The sequence below is a fragment of the Elaeis guineensis genome, chromosome 10 (genome assembly GCF_000442705.2).
Source record: "Elaeis guineensis isolate ETL-2024a chromosome 10, EG11, whole genome shotgun sequence".
Taxonomy (NCBI): Eukaryota; Viridiplantae; Streptophyta; class Magnoliopsida; order Arecales; family Arecaceae; genus Elaeis; species Elaeis guineensis.
In genome coordinates this window covers 16059811-16084636 of record NC_026002.2, presented here as the reverse complement: position 1 = coordinate 16084636, position 24826 = coordinate 16059811, and the positions used below count along the sequence as shown (strand labels likewise).

The 24826-nt window shown below is 37.5% G+C and overlaps 2 protein-coding genes across 2 annotated transcripts; both read right to left on the bottom strand.

Annotated features, from left to right (window-relative positions):
• Positions 1-2418: 2418 nt before the first annotated feature.
• LOC105052990 (succinate dehydrogenase [ubiquinone] iron-sulfur subunit 1, mitochondrial) lies at positions 2419-10194 on the bottom strand. Its single transcript, XM_010933980.4, has 2 exons — positions 9422-10194; positions 2419-2803 (listed from the first exon to the last, which is right to left on the bottom strand). Exons 1-2 carry the CDS (start codon positions 10117-10119, stop codon positions 2632-2634), a joined length of 870 nt encoding a protein of 289 aa, XP_010932282.1. The 5' UTR covers positions 10120-10194; the 3' UTR covers positions 2419-2631.
• Positions 10195-15570: 5376 nt separating this feature from the next.
• On the bottom strand, positions 15571-24544 carry LOC105052991 (MA3 DOMAIN-CONTAINING TRANSLATION REGULATORY FACTOR 1). The gene is made up of 4 exons (XM_010933981.4): positions 24255-24544; positions 23883-24128; positions 17985-18079; positions 15571-17763 (listed from the first exon to the last, which is right to left on the bottom strand). Exons 2-4 carry the CDS (start codon positions 24100-24102, stop codon positions 15952-15954), a joined length of 2127 nt encoding a protein of 708 aa, XP_010932283.1. The 5' UTR covers positions 24103-24128; positions 24255-24544; the 3' UTR covers positions 15571-15951.
• Between the last annotated feature and the right edge of the window lie 282 nt (positions 24545-24826).

Genomic DNA, 24826 nt, shown 5'->3' with positions numbered 1-24826 from the left:
AGCAAAATAGTCATATCTATAACCAAATCTTAGACTCTATATATCCCTCAGCAAATATACTATAAACATAGCCAACTACTATGTTAATGGAGTTTTATATATAAGTCAATTTCGATTGGGGCTCAGACTAATTCAAACTTATCGGTCGAAAGGCAAGATCAAAAAATAAATTCTAAGTTCAAATCTAATGCCATCTAGCTTGAATCTTTGTAAAGGACCATCATTAGAATGTCACATTTATTTCCTGCACCTTTTTTTTCTTTCACAAACTTGAGTATGCATTTCCTACCTTTGGTATGCATAATAATTGTGTAACTAAAACGGATAATAATTGTTGTAGGTAAAATGACAAAATTAAACAGTTTTAAAATCGATATAAATCCCTTGTCTGATGCTGTTATATGATTATGTCATTCATGGTTAGGCTCACAACCATGCATCTGACCGAAAACCACAGCCATGAACATGGTGTTTTATCCATGCATGATGTCAAAACAGATGTGGGGGTATTGGCAAGCTCACAGTTGTGCATCTAGAAAACAAAACTATCAACGTCATGTTTTAGTCATGGTTCAGATAATGATGCGTTTGGAGTTTGATCAATGTACGTACAGAGCCACACTAAAGAGCACCCATGAACCATCTCCTCTACAAGCCAAGCTAGGCCTGATAGCCACCTAGAAAGATGCATTGCTGCATAATTTACCAATCCTTATTACGACAGTTCAGCCAATCCACGGCGTCCAAGCCTCGTCGCCCCACTAAAATTTCACCCTTTAGGCATAAGGCAGCTAGTTGAGGGCCTCACTGCCTCACCCGAGGCTCTTCGTGCAAGGAAGGTCTCTTAGTATGAGAGACTTAGTATGAGAGACATTGCAGGAAAAAAAATCATGGATGCGTAAGGGAGATTTTATAAAATGAGTAGAAGAGGACTTGACATTGAGAGTTAAAATACATGTTCTGAGAAATTTTGTTTGAAGAATTTGGATTCAGCGGAGATTTAGGTGGAAGACACCAATCATGGGTTTCCAGCTTTTGGAGAAAGGCCTAAGGACAATCCACCATAGTAGCCATAAATGAGGTCAAATGTTGGTTGTTCATACAAAAATGCCTAAAAATCCCGCTCCATGATGTAAAGAAAATCTCTTAATTAGCATGTCAAAGAAGAAAGCTAGGCAGTGCAGATTTCGTTACACGAAGCCCTGATGCTAGACTGTTGGCTGCGGGAGGTTTTTATCTTATTGAGCTTTCAATCTCGGGTGCAGAACTACATGCCGCTTGGACAGATATCATTTACACCGGGTAGAAGCTATGGACCAAAAAAATCTTTATTAAAGATGATTCTGCTACTATCATTGACCGGATCCAAGATAACTCGAAATAGCTGGAGGCACATCCTCTCCTTCGTGATATCTGAACTATGCTTCGTCACTCTACTGCTGTGTCGATCCAACATGTTTATCGAAAAATAAATAATGCAGAAGATTGTGTTGCATCACTTGTCACAGAGCACTCCAAAAACTAGATCTCGAAAGGGAGGGACCTATGCCTATGCTTGCCTGATCTGTGGGACATCTTGTATCTTGATTTGATGGACTACTCTCATTCCAGAGAGTGATATGACCGTTCGTTTGTACCAAAAAAAAAAAAAAAAGAAGACTAATGCACTCATTCATTCAACCATTTATCATCTATCTATATTTGATAAATATGTGCAATAAAAAATAAATATATTCCATAAGCAATATCTAACTTTGCTATTATATCTTAATTATCTAATAAAAACAATCATAATCATCACTTATGTTTTATTTACTAAATTAGCTATACATATCCTTTCATTGTCCCCCTAAACCCTCAATATATATATATATATATATAAAAAAAAAAATATATATATATATATATATATATTCTTATCTCCTCTCAATCAAGCCACCTTACCAAGGCCGACTTTCTCGCTGGCCTCACTGAGATCCAATACTGCCAAGGGGTAGCCTTGCTTTCATGGTCTTTAGAATCAAGTATTAGAGATCAGTGAGCCTTGGACCATGAGATCAGAGGACTCGGCAACAATATAGATAATGGCTGGTCCACACGCATCAACATCAACTTTATCATTAGCCAAACCTCATCTTTCTAACCAACCTGCTTTTCACTTCTTGTTAGATCTGGACCCTGAAGGCAATGATAAATGGCATAACAAAATCCCATCCAGCTCAAGGTCACAACCATGGTTCGGATAGTATCAATATCCTAATGCTTTCTTACACTACACTACCTTGACATTAGCTATTTTCCTGGTGGGAAGATTTCAGCACAGGTGAAGATCAACCAATCAATTAAAGGGCGGTTAAATCTCGAATCTATTAACAGCATGATGGACAAATGGTAAATAAAAGGATCAAATGCAACATGTTCTATGAACTGATATGCAATAAACCATATATTCCCCTTGAAGAACACCTCAAGATGGTCCCAAATTAACGGGAATGAGAAGCCAAGCAGACCCCCATTTGTTAATCATAAAATAGGTGGCGAAAAATAAAAGTGTACACTCAATGGTGTGATTATTGTTAAGACACAAAAGTGAGAATCAAGAGAGCTGCCTTTGCATGGTGACGCCTGGAATTACTTCTGGAGTTCGAGCTTTTTAATAGATTCAATTTGCTTTGCAGGGTTCAATCCTTTCGGGCAGGCATGAACACAGTTCTTTATAGTGTGGCAGCGGTAGAGTTTGAACTCATCATTGACAGCCTCAAGACGCTCCTTTGTGTATTGGTCCCGGCTGTCCTGTATCCACCTACACAACATACCCAGGAAACACACCAGCGTCAAGATAAATACATGTAGATAGCCAAGGTCACACGCTCTCATCAGTCATCAATCAAAAATAAATAAATAAACAAATACACACATACACATATATACACGAAAAAACATATAATCTCGTAAAAAGAGTGCAACAAGCTCGTACAACAGTTGTCACATTGTAAAAGAGGAGAAAGCAATACTGAAATTATAAGGAACCAAGATGCAGAAATTGTGCATATGACAGAGGGAAGAAAAAGAAAAAGAAAAAAGCCTTTCAAAGGGCATGGATACGCAAAGGAAGCATGGGTTGATTATTGGAGCAAGTATCCAAATGTCTTATCCTTTTCTTTCTTCTTTTTATCCAATCTAACTGCATTTCCTTAAAGAGAACTAATTTTCTCCGGTCTTTAACATGTTCCATCCTTTCCTTTTCATGCTTTATTATTCAGAAATTCTCCAAGCACATAGAATCATAGAAACAAGCAGCATATGATGATTGAATCAGTAATAGCTACATGATGCAACTGACAAAAGCAATTTACGTTCAAACATGTTCTTCATATGTTGCATCATTTTACAGGCAGAATTATTTGCCTTGCTTTAACGTTTATGCTGGATGTACAATCACTTTTTTAGTCTCAATAACAGAGGAAAGAGAGCAGATACAAGATGGTAAGATGATGGTGTCTACCCAGTTCTCGCACTAGGTCATGTATCGTTCATCAATTTGACAGGTAAGGACCATGCAAAAAAAAAAAAAAAAAGGTGAAAACTGGTTATCTGTGCAGACATCAACAGGCATGATAAAATGTGCATGATTAATGTGAGGTTTCATGGGTAGCTGGATTACTACTTGCCTTCACAAAAATGCTGGTGCAGTGCTCTAATGACCCTTGTTCATGTTATTGTAGGCCTCCTCACCTATTTCATGGTTTCCAAACACATCTCCTAGACAACCATCCTTAAAATTCTAGTAACATGCCAATACTACTTCCGAAAATCTCCATCAACAGACTGAAATATAAAAAAATCAGAATGCTTCAAATCCATAAGATCAGAGTCCATGATTAACCGGCTTCACTTTTGAGAGAGAACAAAAATCATGCCACATGAGGTTTTTATTTGTTGAATATATGATGAATAGAAGAACATAGTTGACCTTTGTTTTCATCAGTTCTTTTTTAGCAGGTAATGTAAGTTAAGTGCCCTTATCCTTTTCTTTCATTTGATAAAAGATAAGATGCCTCAATAAATCCAAACTGAATAATTTCCATCAATCCAAGTTGTCAAAAACCTGACATATCCAAACAAGATAAAATGACTTCCTTTCCTAACACATGATCGGTAAGACTAGAACAAGTCAGACCTGCACGCTAACTTGCTGATGGACCTACTAAGAGAATGAATTGAAGCCAAGACAATTGTTTGCACCGCGATATTGCTGCTATTAAGTCTTACCATAACCAATATTTTATGATACAACTGCTGAACAATTCTACAGAGAACATTAAGAAGAGGACAACCAAAGATAACTGGAAAGAAATAATGTCAAAAAGAGGGTTTTTTTCCCCATCACCTAGTCACAGCCTCCTCGTTGGAAAGAGCAAAAGTAACAGCATGTATGACCAACCTGAAGGTTGTAAAGTCATCTAATAAACCTACCAAGAAAGCAGAAAAAACAAATAGGTCATCAGTAGCAAAATTTTGCAGCACCAAAAGGTTTCCTTTTGTGTGTATGCGTACGGAACTAGGGAGGGCCCCCTTCTCCACCATTCCTACTTATCTAAGGATCATTGGACCAAATGCTGAAGGTAGCTCAATTGCTAACCCACTCTCCAGAGTAGCTAGTCACCAGAAGAGTGTCGCCCGAAAGAAGCAAGCTTTGTTTATGAGAGAGAGAGAGAGAGAACTGAAGCTTCTAAAAGAAGGGCCAGAAGTAGGTGCCACAGCAAGACTTGTGCACAAGTTGATGTTTGGACTATCCTTTAAGATTATTTAACAATGGAGCTAAAATGCAAATGAAGTTCATCCCAACTGAAAAACTGAACCAACCAAAATGCGCTTTTTGTTATGAGGTCGACCCGTACCCAAGGAGGTTAGATTGATCAGACCACCCATGATATTTTGAAATTTGATTCTGAGTTCTAATCCAGGCTTGTACACCTATGTATCTGAAAAGTGAAAATTTCGGATAAACTGCTGAAATCAGCAAGCACAAGTGGAAGCTATAAGATAAGCCCCAAGTTGAAATCTCAAAGGTACACAGGACACCTCACATCTCCCGATTTAAAGCAACATAGACTAAAGAACATGCACCTTACAGCCATCAGATTATGATGAAAAGGGAATAGTGTAGTTCTGTAGGGCTTACTGGATGGATAGGTTAAGGTGGTCAGCCTATCCTAATATCCTCATTCACTTCTTTCTTTCTTCCTTTCCTCACTGGTCCTATTCTTTCTCCATTTCTCTTATTTCCTTTCCCCTCTCTTTTTTTTCTTGCTCAGACTTGCTGCCTAGCAGAATGCATGACAGGACATTCATAAGAAACAAAGGAATGAACAAGATATCACCATTCTTTCTTCTTCCTCTCATAACTGATTGTGGGCATTGTCTACCATTCAACAAGGTTTGGATGTAAAAACAGATAACGGGGACTTATTTTGGATCAAAAGAAAGAAAGAAAAAATGGCAAGATCTAAAAGCTCAATCAAGCAATTAATATTAAATTAGATTAAAGGACCCCCACAAACCTAAATAAAAATCTACATAAAACAACCTAGAACTTAAAAGGACAGCAGCATGTCAATATATCATGATTTGTAATCCTGCAGACAGCATCCTTAAACTCCAAAAGCTCAAACTTTGAAACAGGCTACATTATCTCACTCCATACAAGAACATCATGGGTTAAGATCTGGGCCAAAGTAACATTCTAAAAGTACTAAGTGTAAAGCAATAACTGAACAAGTGAATCTTTCACAAGCACAGTGACTTGCTAAATCCCAACATAATATAACATGCCAAATGGGGCTACAGAAGGATTTTTGAGACTTCTACACTAAGAAATTCAACAGAACAAGAGTAATACCAGAACAGCAAAAGAAACATAAAGAAATCCACACAAATTCATCTTATCATCCTGACTTATCTAAAACACCTCTCTAAATAGTTCAAGCATTATTCTTAGCTCAAATAAAAGCAACCTATCTGGACAGTGGTGACACAAAAGTGATAATGAAAGAGGCAAGAGTGTGGGCATAAGGACCCATAGCACATCTGTATAAAGTCAAGTGTTTAGAGTGTCTAGATAATATCCATCCAACATATGCTAGTTGGGATGTGAATAAGTACAGCATGCATGAGATGTGCATAGCATTCAATTAACCTTTTACCTTCACTTATAACTTAAGCACAAATTGCTTGAATCCCTTATAAAATAGAACATTGAATGCCACAACAAGTATATTTTTGTTGCTGAGCTTGAGAAGAATATAAGTTTACAAATGCACTTTAAACAACTATTTTTTCTTGTTAAATGTACCAATGCACTAAAGTGTTCTAATGGCATGCATAGGCTACAGCCTTATAAAACACCAAAAGAAGGGTAACTAATCAAACTTAAGCGAAGTATCAAGAATCATGAGTCTTAACATGCAATTATTTGATTGTGGGAACACATTTCTTCTTAATAGGCATAAACGTCCACAAGCTAAGGGTGGGGTGTATGCACACTGCAATTAGGATACCATAACCACAAAAATCAAGGCCTGCCCCAACTACTTAGGAATGCATTTATGGATCCCCATTCACCAACCATTCCTATTTAGGGCTAACTCTAAACTTATTTTAAGCTTTTCTATACAATCCTCAAAACTTCCATCCATGTCAAATTAGGTTTTCCATTTTCTGCCTACATCCATCGACAAAGGCTACAGTTGCCCTCCTCAGTTGAGCCTCCTTGGATCTTCATTGCCCATGACCTTTCCAACTCGATCTATTCTATATCATTTTCCCCTTGATTTGTTCAACTCCTATAACTTCTCTAATATTACTCATTTCTTATGACTTTCTACTTTTACCAAACACCCGTATTAGCATTCTCATTTAACTTGTTTTGTTGGACACTTTTTTGCCAAGATTCTAAGTCATACCACATTACATGACTTGCCATTTCATAAATTTTTCTGTCTAAGCCACCAACATATGCACGGATCACATAATGATATGATACCCCAGAAGCAACATATAAGAAAAACAATTTCCCGTTACATTACCATGAACATGTTTAGATCTATGAGGTATCAGCTCAATAAAGGAGAACATAAGTAGGTTTTTGCAGCAATCAATGAATGCTGGAATTAGGTATCTTTATGATGGTACTATGCCGCACTTTGTTTTTCTTTCCTACGTAATTGCCTTCATTTCATTTTCCCTCCACTAACTTCCTTTTATCTCCTATAAACGCTTTCCTAGATGATCCATTAGCATGCATTATAATGGCAAACATGCTATTGAAATTATGAAAACTCTTAACTATATATTCACAACACTTGATGTTAAGGGAGGAAATACAGAACACCAGCTTATAAGATCAGCTTAGAAAAATGTCTCTCTATAAGATTATTTTCTCATGGCTTTGATGTAGTTTTAATCTCCACTTCATAATTTTAAAATACCAGAGATACCATGAGGTTGCAAAACTAGGAGTGAATAATATAACATGGAAATAGTTAAAAAAGGGAAGCATTAGACTGTACAAGTACAATATCTCAAAAATGTTGCATAAAACAATTTTGGTTTTGCCACCAATACTAGCAATAGGATCTTTTATATCCTAAAACTGCCATGAACAAAAAGTGCAAAGGAACACCAAGTTACTATAATGCAACAGGTGAAGCAATCAATTGATAACATTTTCAGCATCCATCATTCTGTATAACAAATTAGTTTTTATAAGATAATACCTTCTGTTTCCTAAAAAGTATGCGCCATCCAATACATAGTTTAAAAAATTGCACTCGTAAATATAAATAAGTGTTCACAACCAGGAGAGAACATCAAAATTTTAACAAATCATAGCCATAACTATTTGAGGCCGGCTTGGCCAAGCATTCCTATTAGGGTTGCTCATGTTCAAGCACCGAAAAATTCAATAGCATACTAACAAGCAAGCAATGTAAATAGTGGGGAATCTATTAATAGTGAGTCTTTTAGTAAGCCAAGATTAATTTCAATCTACAAAATCTCATTAAAAAGGATTGCATGACTTCCAATACAAACAACCAAAATAACAAAAGTTTCGACATACTATGCAAAGACTACATGATACCCATTTCTTGTAATATATCAAACACATCAATTAGCTTGGTTAATATTTTTTTCAGAAAAAAACAACAACAAGAAACAACCAAGACCACTGCTCGCCAAATTTATAACAATCATGAAATAAGAATATCCTGATCAATTATAATCATAACGAAAACAAGCAAGCCCTATGCAGCCTTAGAGATTAAATATCTAATATCCGGTCCCATTAAGCCCCACCTGTCTACTTCTATTTGGGCTACGTTAGGTCGATCATTCTCTTGTTGGAGCATTTAACATGAAAGCCAACCCCTCCAAACGAGACCTCTCACAATACAAGCATATACCCCATCTCATGGAACCTAAAACTTCAATATTATTTCAAATTGTATCAAATCCATCACATCTCAAAACCACTGATTAAAATCCAATCTTTTCTGGCCTTAGCAGGAAAAAATCTTGAAAAATGCTACCTGCTACAAGCTCATCCTATGCAATCAACCCAGACTCATGTTTTGATTCATATTGACACCTTCTATAGCTCATTAACCAAGCCACAAAGTACAAAGACAGAGAAACATTTCTTGCATCATTCTTTATCAACAACATATATCACAAAATCAAAACTAACAAAACAACCACATGTTCCAATCAAACGCCGATCACTTCCCAAATCCAATTGCCCACTTCAACAGCAATATGCAAGTATACTTGATTAAATTCCAAACCCAAAGAAAAAAAAAATACTGATGCCACATAAAACAGATAGCAGTAATAAACTTGAATCTACTCCATATTTATCATCCCATTTACATCCATCAATTTAAGTACTTGTAAATTTGGTAGGATTAAATACAGATCATACAAGAACAATCATCAAGGCTTCTCTATTTGCCTAATACAACATTTTTTTTTTTTGGTTTTCTTCTCATTACATTTTTTTGTGAACATATTATAAGGGAATGAATACAGACTCAAAAATACTAACCAGTTTCAGAAAACTACTCACAGGAACATTAATCACCAAACATGAAACACAAAACATCCCACCCTGGAGCAGTCCTCTAAGCATCAAATATCATTTAAAACTGCATAGCATTTAGATATCAAAATCCACAGTCTTTACCATGAAACCACGAAATTGGGTGACCAAAAAAAAAAAAAAAAGCAGAAAAGAAGGAATAATTCCCCAAAACTTTAGCGTTAAGCTACGAACAGGTAACAATCAAATTAAATCCAACCGAATCACCACCAACCACAAAAACTTTTAAAAAGTAACGATAAAAAAGAAAAGGAGGCGCACCTATGGGCATGGAGGAGCGCAGCGGGACCGAGATACGACTCCGGGTTCCACCAGTAGCTGGGGCAGGAGGTGCTGCAGCAGGCGCAGAGAATACACTCATACATCCCGTCCAGCTTCGCACGATCCTTCTTGCTCTGGATGATTTCCTTCCCGGGGACTGGCGGCGGGTCCTTGCGCTTGAGCCACGGCTCCACGCTCTTGTACTGGTTATAGAAATTAGTCATATCGACCACCAAGTCCTTGATCACGAACATGTGCGGCAGTGGCGTGATCGTCGTCGGCGACTCGGCCGACGAGATCTTGGTGAGGCAGGCAAGGCCATTGTCGCCGTCGATGTTCATGGCGCAGGAGCCGCAGATGCCCTCGCGGCAGGAGCGGCGGAAGGTGAGGGAGGGGTCGACCTCGTTCTTGATCTTGATCAGGGCGTCGAGGACCATGGGACCGCACTCGGCGAGGTCGATCTCGTATTTCTGGAGCTGGGGCTTGGTGGGATCGTCGGGGTTCCAGCGGTAGATGGAGAAGGTCTTCATCCGCTTGGGCTGGGCGGACGGGGGACTGGATTGCGAGGAGTGGGCCTGCGCCGGGACCAGCCGCGCTGCCGCGGACGAGGCGGCGGTGGGGAGCGGTGGATGGGTCGGGAGGAGGCGGCGGGCGGCGGCGAAGGAGCTGCGGCGGAGGAGAAATCTCGCGGCCGCCATGGAGTGGAGAAGCGAGACGAAGGAAAGGAGAGGAGAGGGGAAATTAGAAAGAGGGGAAGAATGAGAAGTGCGCTCGCCTCGTGGTCGATATATTATATTATATATATTTCCATGATGCGTGGTGATTGTTGGGTTCACGACTTGGGCCAGAGGACGTGGCGATTGTTCATTGGATTACGTGGCAGTGGCTTGTGGGCACCACGTTTCCCTGTACCTAATGTGAGGTGGAGAAGGCTTTGCTCGAATATCTAGTCTAGAGGGCATTTGTATTATAATACTGTATTTATATTTTTTTATTATTTATCAAGTTTTGTAATAAAAGTCACTAATTATGTAGATTTTAGAACATCTCGAATTTTTCTTTTCCTTCTTTTTGGACGAGTAAGGATGGGAAGAGGTGCTGGGAGAAAGAAAAATGATGCTAGCATGAACCTTTGAAATTATTATTTAATTTATCCATGAGAAATATTAAATCGATCTTCTTATTTTTTGGTAAATAAATTCATCTTCTTGAACACAAATTTGTCTAACTATCTTTCTAAATTGTATGACTTACTATAATCAAATTAATTATTTTTTTTTCAGCATGAAATTTTATGGATCATGCAACATCTCAATCAAACCAAACAAATGATTGATTTCTAATATTTTATCCTCTATCATTTGGTTGTCTTTTTAGAACATAATGGTCACAATAAATGTTTTGATAAAATATGATGGATTAATACTCAACCCTTTGATTAGGTGACCATCAAACAAATATTTTTTCACTTATCTTTTAGAATTAAAATTACATTCACTATAGGATATACTTTATAGATCTTCTTTGCCAAAATTTATAAAGCTTAATTAAAAATAATATAATACGATACAAATTAATTACATGTTTATTTAACATATATATATATATATTAAAGCTTAATAATATATATATATATATAAAATAAAGCTTAATAATATATATATATATATATATATATATATATATATATATATATATATATATATATATATATATATGTCTTCGATTTTCTTCGTGATGAAAGCCAAGTCTTAGAAATTTCAATATCACTATTTATAGTATAAGGGCCCAGCATTGAGAACATGTTGATCCAACTCAAACGATTACTTGTTTTGAATTAGAGTTGATTGAATTTTTGGCTAGAGCTTTGTTGGATCAAAAAATCGTAATATCTTGTCAATGTTGAGACAACTACAATAATCCCTAAAAGTAATATGTTGTGCATTGTAACTATCCTTATTGATATATACGTGTATATCATCCTACAAGAGAGCAAAGCTACAAGTACACTGGGTCATCTGATTCTTGTCCGACCTAAGTTCAACTCAAATCATTTTTAGGTGTGAGGTTTAAAGCAAGATAACAAAGTTAGATCCATTTTTATGAATACTAGCATATTTATATGACCAACTGTGAGTTTCATATCAATTCTCCATCTATCTTATTTAGGCCTGGAAGAAACTAAAATGAACATTCAGATAGCTCTGAATGGTAATATTTGTCGAATGAGGATCTATAAAGATGACCCCACATATATAGTTAGGAAAAGACTAGATGATATGGATCAAATTTAGATGAACCTTCTTGGGCATCCTTTCATACCAGTCCAAGTTTAAGGAGCTAGGTTTGAATTCTTGAACTAATTTTTATTCAGCTTGACTTAAGTTTATGAATTGATTAGATGGAGTAAATATGAGAACCATATTTGACTCAATTGAATGTTAAATATTAGTTATAAATACATCTCTATGCCCTAGATAATAGCTTTTTATAAAAGCTTATGCTCAAGTTAGATCCAAATTGATTGAACCTTTATTTAGACCATATGCAGCAATAAAACAAAGTCAAAGAGCCAACAACCGTAAGAATACGATTCGCTTACTTATTTGTTGTTAACCTCTTTTTTATTGACAAAAGATTAGACATCCAACTAATTTTAACCAAAATAAGCTACAACCACTCTCCACCCTTATTTTTTTTCCTCTTTTGAACCTTTATATATACGTATCACCTTTCTCCCTCATCTCACCATATCTCATCTTCTGCATCCTCGTAGCATTCCTCTTATTCATAAAGCTAATCACGATCGACCTCATGGCGAGTCTCCGTCCCCTCTTCATGCTCATCCTTGCCCTTATGGCGGTCGTGGCCATTGCATCTGCCTCATCTCCCCCTATTTCCACCTCTAGTGACTCCCCTGACACCAATAACCAAAATCCCCTCCTGGTTCCTAAACCTAGCACCCCTTTGCCAGATTCTGCGGCAGACTCTTCTGATGATGATGAGATGGATGATGATGATGATATGGCACCAGCCGGATCTCCTCTTGCATTGTCTGTGAATGGAACAGATGGCACATCAAATATCGATGCCACAAGTGCTGCCCCAATATCATCTTCTCCAAAAAGTGGTGCCTCGACAGTCGGGGTGAGCTCCATGGCTATTATTGTTACTACAGTCACTGCAGGCTATATTGTCTTCTGAGCTGGTTCTTTGAGAAACACTCTTATTATTAGAAGATTCTTGAGAGATGAGTGTGTCATATACTTTATGTTTGAGAGAGGTTTTGTCTCTCTCGAGTTCTATGTTCGGCATTAATTTCTATTATTATTATGAGTACACTCCAATTTTTTTGAAGTTAATAAAATAAAGATGAGCTGAAAAGAGCATAAAAAGAACATAAAATATCTTCCTTTTGGATTCTCATATGAATGTTCTATTTTATATTTTGAGGGTCAGTGCATCACCGCAATCAAATGATAAACATTTTCTTATCAAGGTCTTGAGAAAAATAGTGAGCATAAATGTTATGTTGTCTTTATTCTAATTTTCTTGAAGTCGATGAAATAAAGATGAGCTAAAGGGAGCTTGAAACGAATATAAAATAAAAACTCTCTTCCTTTTGGATTCTCATATGAATATCCTATTTTATATTTTGAGGGTCGGTTCATTACAACAATCAAATGATAAATACTTTCTTATCAAGATCTTGAGTAAAATGATGAACAACATGAATGTTATGTTGTCTCTGCTATCTCTAAAGAATAATCTCTATTAATCAGTACTCACTTTTTTTATTGTAATTGACCTTTATGTTTTGTGTGTTAAACTATAAAAATTCTACAAAAGTCAACATAAGCTATTTCATCGTCCTTAAAGGAAATGCTTCCATGGAATTATTGGTGTTAGGATGACCTTTTCTTTTTTACAATTTCTCATGAGAAACTTGTGGTTCAAATGATAACATATGGTTTCACGGCATTTTAGCAAACTTTTTGATGAACATCTTAGCATGCTATTTGTTAACTGAAACCAAAATCATGATGATCAAGAGAATGGCATTTTTTATGGATGTTTGTGTTCTTGTTTATCAGCAGTATCTATTGATATATGCTACCTCCCTTGTATTTGATTTCAATTGCTTATGTCTCTCTTGATCAAGAGAGTAGAATGTATATAATCAATAAAGATTATATTTAACTTTTTTATTTTAAACTACTGATATTAAGGCACTCGACCCGGGGTTAGCATCTACTATTTGAATAGGAGTCTTTTTATGGCTAGTCCATCATCCTTTTCTTTTTTAGCTAGACTCCTTTGCCTTCTGTCTTTTTGTTTTTTTAAGTTGAAGAGCATGGTCATGCCCTTATTTAAGTCTTAACGAAAAGAAAAGAAAGGATTGGAAAAAAAATAAAAAGGGATGAAGATTTAGTTTTGCATAGCTAAATTCATTATTTTTTTATCTCTTTATTTATTGGTTTCCTTTTTCATTTTCTTGCATTTGGTTGGGACATGAATCCAAGGAAAACAGCACTTTATGGCACGACCACCTAAAAGTCACCAACAACCATAAGATGGAATACTCTACCCCCCACCCCCCCCCCCACCAAAAAAAAAAACATAAGATGGAATAGCAAGTGGCTAGTTTTTGGCGTTTGTAACGCACATAATGCAAAAAAATAATATAGATGGTTGCGAATTCTTGGTTTGAGTCCTGACAATTTTGCGTGATGCATTTCTTTTATATCTTTTCCTCAAAATAACAACTGAGATTACCTAGATTTTGCTGATTAATTTATTTTCTTATAGATGCCATCTTGCCTACTAGTAAAGTTTACTGATACCGGCATAGAGATATGAGTTCAGCTACACTAAAACAAACTCCATTAAAAGTTCCTTTGCATCCAAGTGTATCATACAACTATTGTTAAACAGATGGTGATTAACTAAATAAATGGATAATTGAATTATAGATACTGCAGTTCCGACTAACCAAAAAACAGGTGCTACTTATGTTCTTATAGAGGAGTCTATTTTCATATTGTCTTGGATACTTATGTTCTTATAGAGGAGTCTATTTTCATATTGTCTTGGAGAAAAGGTATTAATATGTCACAAGCCTCATATTATTTTCTGTTCTCTTTTCTTTTTTCTTTTTCTTTTCTTATCAGATCGGGGAGGAAAGAGCCACCTGGAGGAGCAGCTCTCTTATCCACGCACAAGATGCGTATCAAAACACCCAAGTGATGCCTAACAAGCATTAGAGCATATTCAGGCAAATTAATCATAGCTTCCAACAGAATGAGAGAAAAATATTACCTACCATCATAACCGTTATAGGTGATACTACAAAGGATTCATCTGATCAATCACTCATGATAATTTGCTGACTAAAGCAGGCATAACTAAAAAAATATTTATATATAAAAGTTAAAACCATTGGTCATTTGGGAAATTCGAGCAGAAATTTATCAATATCCTAACCCTAAAACGATAGGGTTAAAAGAAAAAGAAAAAGAAAAAAAAACTCAAATTAAGCCAAAAAAAGATATAAAGAAATCCTTTTGCTGGCTTGCGTCATTATCGGCACATAACCATGTATCAAATACAAATCTAGATTGCATCTAAAATGCTCCTATCATACAGATCAGAGTTCACAGCTAGACATGTAGGCTGCTTGTGAGTATTCTATTTTTATTTTTTCCCCCTCTCATAGGCTGGAGTTGTCCGTAAAGCACAATAACAATATCACGTCACGCCATGAAATGTAATACAACTTTCTTAAATGACTGCTGCATATTGCGCCAAAAGAGGGGAAAAAAAAAAGTGATGGCTGGTGGCCCAACACAGAACATTACTTAGCAAGAACCAAAAGCAACTACAAAAGATGTGTTAGAGTGAAATTTAAAACCTCAAAAAATAAATAAGGACAGGGAATGTACAGCCGACCATTCTTTTTTTTTTTTGGGTAAAATACAACCGACCATTCTTTAAAACCAAGCAGCCAACCATTATTTAGAACTGCAAGATATGAGACAAGGGTACCAAGTAGGGCTGGCTGGCCAGAGTCTTCCGCAGCAAGACTCCAAATCCAGCTTTGCCCAAGAATCAAAAGCAATCCAACCTCCATCTTATTTAGGATTACACGGTTTTTCCATAATAGCAATTGATGCTCCGATGATAATCATACCACAAATTTGAAAGAAAATAGTAGCAAGTATATAACCTAAAGGCCATTTATACAGGTCAAGACTTTTTTTTTTTTTTTTTGCATGGCAATATCAGTACACCCTTAAAACATTTGTCTAACATTTCCTGAAATCTACCCATAATAAGTGCTGCACAGAACCAAAACCAACCTCTAGTAGCTACCTTGTACCCAGGGCATAGATGCCAACTCCTCAATAAAGCATCATCAAAGCCATGGCAAATTCTCTCCCAATCCTGCCTTACAAAGCACAAGTACCAACACAAACAGCAAAAGTTGCGAGGAACCAGAGCACGAAATGACAGCAGAATCAGCTGATGCTTCAAGTGGCTACAGCAACTGGCGATGGAGTAGCTGCTGAAAAGGATGGTAGGAGCCAGCTATGCTTCCTAGCATTCTCTACATATGATCGAAATTTCTCCTTGGCATTGGGAATGTCAAGGGCCAAGTCATCAAGACCATCCCTCACCCTGGAAAATCCTTTGGTCATCTGGTTGATGGTAATCAACCCTTCACTGAAACACTCTTGTAGCAGATCCAAAAGCCTGTCATTCTTTTTTTCCATTGCCATAACTAATGCTTTCTTTACTACTTCATGGTTGAAGAAAGGCATCCCTAAGTCACGGATGCATTGACATGCTTCCCCCACATCACCACCACTCTCATACTCCTCTAGAAGCTTCGTAACCTTGTCCTTTGCATCTTCCACTGCCCAACCTGTGCCCCCACCCCAGCATCTCAGAAGCCTCTCACCTGAATGGCGAGCAGAAACAAGCGAGCGTGCCATGCGAACAGTCTCGCTTCCACTGCACTTGGGTGGGAGCTTGCTGCTAATCTCCTCCAGGTTTAAGGGGGCTAACACATCATCGATAACAGCCCTAGCTAGAAACAGAGCTAGCTCATTAGAGGCATCTAAAATGTCCAGAGCAGTATCTTCTGCAGACTCTAGAAGCATTATAAATCCATTAACAATATCATCGCTCGAAAAGATTTCCATACTTAGTGCAGAGAGCAGGACAGACGCCATTTCCTTTTCTCTATTCTTCCGATCCATGGCAAGTGTGATTAGTTTCTTGATAAAGATAGGATTAAACTCTGGGGTGGCAAGGTCTTCAAGGCTTCGAATGAGCTCGGGTATGTCATCAGAGAGAAAGTATTCATGTATTATGGTCACCACTTCTTCCTTATACCTTCTTAACTTCTTGCTTTCATCATCTCTGCCTTCCCCATCTGCAGTTGCCAACTTCAGGAAGGAAGGGTCCAGCCATCCTTCAGAAATTGCTTTTGGTACTATCAACTGGAACAAGGATTTTGCAGAGGGAATATCAAGAGAAAGGTCATCAAGACTCTCAGCAAGCCGTGAGAAACCCTTGGCCATTTGACTAGAGCTAATCAAACATTCTTCTGCTGCTTCTTTTAAAAGCTTTAGAATAAGAGGCTCTGATGTGGGGATCTCCATTGCAAGTATCAAAGCTCGCTTCACAACTTCATGGTGGAAGAATGAAACCCCTAACTCCCTTATGCACCTACAGGCCTCTGCTGTATCTCCACTCTCAATATATTCTCTCAACAAATCTGTAATCTTCCTTTTAACCTCTTCAACAGTGATGTGAGTACTGCCACCCCAACGTCGCTCAACTAACTCTGCATGGTGGGGAGCTGAAAGATAGCTCTTTTCAGCAGTCTGGATAACTTGAAACCCTTTAGAGGACTCAGCAAGCGTTCTCTGTACTCTAGCAAGGAAGGCAGGAGGTAGGATATCATCAACAACTGCACGGGCGATGAACAAGGCAAGCACATCAACAGCATCAAGTATGTCAAGTGCCAGGTCGTCAACAGACTCAAGAAGCATGACAAAACCTTGGCTGATTTGAGCTGAACTGATCACATCAGCATATAGAGCAGACAACAAAACTGATGCCATTTCTTTTTCTTTGTCATGCCGATCCATTGCCATGGAGACAAGTTTCTTAACGAAGTAGTGATGGTACTCGTCAGCACCGAGATCTTTAAGATCAGAGGCAGCCAACTCCACATCACCAGTGGTGAAATACTCTTCAATGATTGTCACTACAGACTTCTTGTAGTCATCAAAAGGGGTAGAAATGGTGGCACCTACTAACTCATATGGTTCCTGATATCACAATAAGAGATAATTACAATAATTAAATGCACAGTTCCACAAGCGCATGCATGAACATATTTCACTCAATTAAGTTTTTCTAGAGCCAGAAAAAAGATAACTAAAATGAAAAGTCCTCTAAATGATTTTTATCACTGGCCAAGCATGCATTCACAAACACTTCATACACACACATGCGCACGTGCACGTGCGCACACACACACAGTACATACCTCGCCACTATCATAATTTGGATCATTACGATCGAGGCGTGTGTCCGAATCAGTATCAAGGAGTTTGCCCCATGTGCCTTTACCACCAGCACCATCTGCAACCAAAGATTTGGGGAACTATGTTACTGAAGTCGACGAATCTGATGCAATGTTGCTGGTTCATAAAAAAAAGCAAGCATTGAGGTCCTCAAAAAAAGAAGTAGAAAGCAAAATGGTCCTCAACAATAGATAAGACTACAAAGTGCAGACTCTGCTGTTGATGTGTGATCAAACAGAAAAGAATAGCTACTGTAGCTTACAGTGGAAAAAAGCTAATAGTTAGTGGCTAAATAGAACAATGACAAGTTGACGTAATGCATAGCCGAACTTGCTTCAGGTTTAGGTATTAACTCACTAACATAGTCCAAAAGTTCCCAATTGTTTCACTGAAAAAGGGCAACATTAGTCAAGCTGCCAAATGAAGCCAGTCTCAATCATTTTATTACATGCCACAACCATCAACAAGCATCTCTTACTAATGACAAGTGCATAATGTCAATAGTTCTGATTCATACATGAAGAATTGGCAAAGTCCAGTCTGTATGTTTCAACTCTAGGGTCAGCACTATTTAAAACAACAGGTCAGTGCCCATACACAGTCTATGTTTACACCCAAATGAATGCACATTCATTCAGCCACAATAGCAACAGCAACATAGAGACTCCATAATACATGGATCCTAACAATTCCTCCGAGAATGATGCTTCCATAACCAATTAACCATGGAGAATCATATATTACGAAAGACTTTCTACAAGGTAACATGTAAAACCTCAAAAGCACTGTAATTTCTTTTCAAATTTTCTTTTAAAAAAAAATACCAACAAATAACATTTTCAGATTAATTATTCCTACGATTAGTGACTATTTTTAACTAATAATATTGAAAAGCTTTCCACAAGGTAACATGCACTCCCTCAAAAGCCATGTAATTTCTTTCAGATTTTAAAAGAAAGTACCAATGAACGACATTTCCATTAATTATTCCTTCAATTAGTGATTATTTTTAATTAATAATATCGAATATTTTGCAAGAAAGCCGTTGGAAATATCCAAAATTCCAAATGATTCTGTTTTCCTAACTGATTCCAATCTTATTTCAACATGACTTAAGCAAGCATACATGATCCCCGAGACCAGATCCTACAATTAAATTATCCTCATCGGCCAAGTTACCTGGTGCCAAATCGCAGAACTTGGAATAGCAGAAACAAAGAGCCTTTCCCTCAAAATAAGTGAAATTATTTGCTCAAATTCTAAGCTAGTCAATTGACAGAAAAAGAAAAATGAGAATCCAAAGGAATTCTAGGTAATAAGGTTTGTTGATGGAAAAATATGAGAATTGAAAGAAGCTGTTATAACTGCATTACAAGGAAGAAGACTAATGATAGAATCTAAACCAAAAACCCCAAATATAATCTTACGAATAATGTTGAAGCATCAATATCTACCTGATTAAGCATTTTTGTGGTGCATGGACAGAGTGATAAGATCTAGTTAGCTAAATTTCAGCTATAAAACAATCTGACAGGATATGATAATTAAACAGATGTTCAAAAATATAAAGATGGCTTGAGCTGCCTTCAAACAAATCACTTGGACAGGATAGTTTAGGCAGGATCTCCAAACAAATTTTCACTCATAACTAAGACATGTTCTGCAGAACCTTAGATTCCCTTCATACAGTGAACAGCGAAAGCATACCTAGCTTACAGGGCAATAAGAATTAATGGGATTTCATCAAGCACTGTTTTAAGAAGCCTAATCATAAGTTGCAGATTTTACATAAATGCTCTTGTCATATCTTGACAAGAGCAGAACCACAGCCAAATAAATTTTGTTTCTGACTGGTCTATTTGTTGAGGAAAGCCATTTTTGAAAGGCTCATATCTGGCTGGGTTTTCCGGCTCAATAAGTTATCTCGATAAATGAGTTCAGCTTGAGAACTGCCTAGCTTGCTAATTTTTGGCTGGTTTAAGCTCAAAATGATGCCTTACGTGCTGTTAACAGGCGCTTCACGGAAGTTGTTAAGAATAATGACCTCAACTTCTTATAATAATATGCCATTATATGACTGAAGGTTCAAATCATTCTTACAGGATTATGCTTCTTAAATTTTCTGCCTAAATCCCAGGTTCCTAATATTAACTAATTCAATACAACATTCATTCTTCACTGCAATAAATCTGCACCACTTGTATGGTGATGACAGAAGCAAGTGCAAACGCAATAACTGGAATGGGTAGAATATTAGAAATTTCAAAGGACAAATTAGGGGAGTGTGTGTGTGTGTGTGTGTGTGTGAGAGAGAGAGAGAGAGAGAGAGAGAGAGAGAGGACCTAAAATACTTGGTTGCAATCTCTGTATGTGTGTGTGTGCGCGCGTGTGTGTGTGTGTGTGTGAGAGAGAGAGAGAGAGAGAGAGAAAGAGAGGATCTAAAATACTTAGTTGCAATGTGTGTGTGTGTGTGTGTTGCAATGTGTCTGTGTGTGTGTGTGTGTGTGTGTGTGAGAGAGAGAGAGAGAGGATCTAAAATACTTAGTTGCAATGTGTGTGCGTGTGTGTGAGAGAGAGAGAGAGAGAGTACCTAAAATACTTAGTTGCACTGTGTGCATCTTGCAATGTAAATGTGTGTTGCAATGTGTGCACGTGTGCGTGCACGTGCATGTGAGAGAGAGAGGACCTAAATTACTTAGTTGCAATGCATATCCTAAACTGCACAAAAGCGACTAGGTTTCTGAACTTGTCAATTCCCAACACAAGCCTAATTAGATTCCCCCCTTAGAGGCTTAAACCATGATAAACATTCATAAAAAGGGATTCAAATGTTGTTGAATCCCAGGGAGTTCAGGGTGAAATTTTCCTCAAGTATGGATTGCTGTGATTTTAGTCACAATAAAAGCTGATATAAGTTAAGAGCATAATATAGCAAATATATCTACAATAATTCTATGAAAAAGGCATGCTAGTACCTAAGCTACACTTAAATGAAGCTTTGCACCATTAAACATGACCTATAAACCAAAATGCCTGGACACACACATAGCGCACACATGCACGCGAGAGAGAGATTGAGATTTACAGATTTCCAATTTATGCATTACAAGCGATCATTAGATGAACAATGCCAAAAAATCTAGGGTGCCCAAATATATTATATGCCACATATATTCTTCAGGTCATCATCACTCTATAGACAGCTTAAAGACATGGTAACCAAATTTAAAGTGGTTTTAGATTATTCTAAAACCATTAAGTTCAATAAAAACCACTGTGAAGCGTCATTAAAATCGTTCATTCTATAATTATTTAATGCATAAGCAAGAATTCTCTAAAACAATAGACAATTAAACCAAAGGCATTTCAGATGTTGTATGCCGACTTTAATGTGTGGATCTCCATTTCAGATGTTCGATCACTAATTTTGCACGTGCTGATAAGATAAAGGCTTCAATTCTACCAGTAACACTCCACACCTCCAACCTCCTAAAGGGGCAACACAACAAAAAACACAAAGAAACACAATAGTTTCATGCTAAAACCAACTACTTTGATTTATCTTTATTTATTTTTTGAGGCTAGGAGTGGCTAACCCCACCTTTTCTACTCTACACCAATCCTACACTTGGAGGTTGGCTCCAACCAGAATCGAACATCATCCTTGCCCAAGTGCAAAGGGTCATACCATCCAAGCAAATCAAGTATAAAAATCTCAGCCATTAAAATATGAACAGCACTTGTATCATGGAAAAATCCCTACAGACCCCAGGCTTCCGCCAATCCCTCAAACAAGCTCTTCTTCAACATATTAGGTTGGCAGCTAAGTGGTTGAGCCAGGTTCTAGGTCAGCTTAGTAAAAATTCAGTTCGACCTTGGGCATTGGTTAACTCGATTCTGCTTTCTTCAAATGCACAACTAACATCATCTACCTATTTTGGTCTATGATATTTGTACCGATAAGATAATACATACCGGCCATGCAATCTACTGGGACCATAATTACCGCATATTCCAGTTTTATGACCTTGGCCATAGAATCATCAAAACTGTGATAAAAATTGCAGTTCCCTCCACATCCTTCAGACCCCCTTGTACTTAATAGCTATAAAGATAATGGAGAACTAAATGATACACTAGCTCTTGATGGAAAATGTTACACATAAGGCCTCCGATAGATACTAGACACTCGCTGTCCAAAAACTGTAACTAGCTAACCTAATTTGATAGACACTCACCAGACACCTTTGACATAAACAGTTTATGGTGAGTAATATGTTACACTCTAATCTGATGTGAGACATAAATTATTTAACAATCTAATTGACTTTAGTATATTTTAAGTTTTGTAATAATTCCAAACTTTTGGTATGAAAACAATCTAAACAATCTAATCATGTACAATGTTTCCAACCACATATAGTAATTTCAAATAATATAAAAATTACCATAAAATTTTGTGATATATTTTAATTGGCCTGTCCTTACTTTTATATTATTAGTTTTAACTTTTCTTGATTTTTTCTATTTCTTGACTAAAGCTTCAAACTCAATACATTCTAGTGAAATTTCCCAAAATGAAAACTTAATAGGCTTAACTGAAACTGACTTCTCAGACATTCATGACAAAAATTAGTAAGATGACCAGGGTAAAGTATATGTATTGGAAGTGTGCCAACGATACCAAACTTGCATAAATATTAAAGGATATAAACCAAAAAGATATATACCCATGTATGTACAAATGTACATAAATACATATATTGCTCACATACGTCTTGTCACCATAAATAATAAGCTTGCACCACTTAAGTAAGAAGTATCAGATAGTGAAGTTCCATACATGAGTTCATTAACTTGGAGGAATAGAGGAAGCACGCCTTCTTTACAGGTGATCATGGAAATAATCGAAGCCTAACACACAGATGTCCAATAAAGTATGTGATACAACTCATATACACTGCTCATGGCATCACCTCTTGTCGCCCTCACACAAGCCTTGAAGCACTATTGTTGAAAGCTCTTCCTAAGATTTGATTCTAATGGTCCTTAAATAAGCTTCAGAACTAGAGTATCTTCTATGCATAAGATTCTCATGAACACAAACATAACTAAGCTCTTAGATGTGTTAAAACTTAAAACATAAAAGAGAATAGCTACCCACTCACCATTCCTGATCCCAAACACTACCTTGAACATTCATAAAACCTTCAATAAGTTTAATTATATTCAGAAGAAGTTTGTCAAAGCTATATTGGCACATCAACAAGTTTATGACCCAACAAACTATCCAGACAACTATTTGACATGCTTTAGATAGCATCCAGGCATTATGAACATATTTCATCAGTGTTCTTTCGAGAACAGACATACCTGAACTATAATATACTGCTATCGAGAAGAACAGACACTGCTATATCACAAAAAGGAGCATACAATCCTTACACACTTTTTTCTAATAAATTATTTGCTTATTAAATTTATATCCAACCAGCACGGTGTGATTTATCTCCTGATAACCAAGCCAAATGCTGGAGTGCAATATGGAATACAAACTAAAACCAGAGAAATCAGTAGTCCTAATTCTTAACACCAGATCTACTTAGGCAGTGCAAACAACTTTAATTCTTTCATTTCAGAGCATCAATATCAACATTTATGGTTTACCAGAAACATAAGAAGCGAAACCAAAGGTCAACTGAGAATCAGTTCCTAAAGTCCCCTAATTCATCTTAGTTAACTAGAAATCTATAAACCACAAAACAAGCGATGCAAAGGTTTCGTGTTAGTATGAGCATGACCAAACAAACGATATTTATTAAAAAAATAAAGAAGAAAGAAAGAAAGAATTTTTCACCCACCCTTCTTCACTCGCACTATTTTCCCGGAGTGGCTCCGCCTTACATGCCTCACAGCAGTAGAAGCCTTCCCACCGGCCCCGCCCTTGTTGTGGTACTCCGAAAACAACAAAGAAGTCGGCGATCTCGGGGACGAGGACAGCACCTCCGCATTCTGCGCCGCTATCTTCAGCACCTCCCTCTGCCCATCCGTCAAGAACCCCTCCTTCTTCGGCGACGCCATCCCCCACGTCCCCTTACCCTCTCAACCTGTAATCAACCACGAAATCCTCACAGTCCCACCCATTAAAACATTCCAAACTCATCCCAAATCGAAACAATCGACCAAGAAACAAAAAGCAAACAGCGGAAATCCACTCTCCGAAAAACCCATACCTCGGGAAGCAGAAAGAAGCAACAGAATCCAAGAAAAGCCCCAAATCCGAGGGCCAATCCACCATTCAAATCGCGACCGCCGCCCTTCCCGAACTCGATCGAGTCTTGGCCCGGGGAGTCTCGAGCCAAGACGAAGGGGGAAGGGAGCGCAAAACTTGAGATCTCGATCTCGATCCCCCTCTGAGAAACCCTAGAGGGGAGAACACCAGAGAGTGCCCTCCAAGTCTCCCTCGAGATCTCGAGGGCAGTTTTGTTGGCTACGATCCTTGCTTCCGTCCTGTGGTCGAATTGGATGGATTTGGAAGAGAATGGGTTTCCTTTATTTATTGATAGGGAGGCGGCTTCGGTTTCGAGGCCACGTCACAAGTGGGGCCGGGTTCAGTTTGTATGTTTTGCCCGAAAGAATGATTGTCCTTCTATCGCAACCTTGACCATTGGATTTTGTAACATCCGCTTTGAGATGTGAGAAGAAGATGGGGAAAGAGATTGGATTGCTTTCAAAGCTGCGCAAGATGCGATACAACGGTTGATGTCGCGAAAATTAATCGATTATTATTTCGTGCGAAAGATAC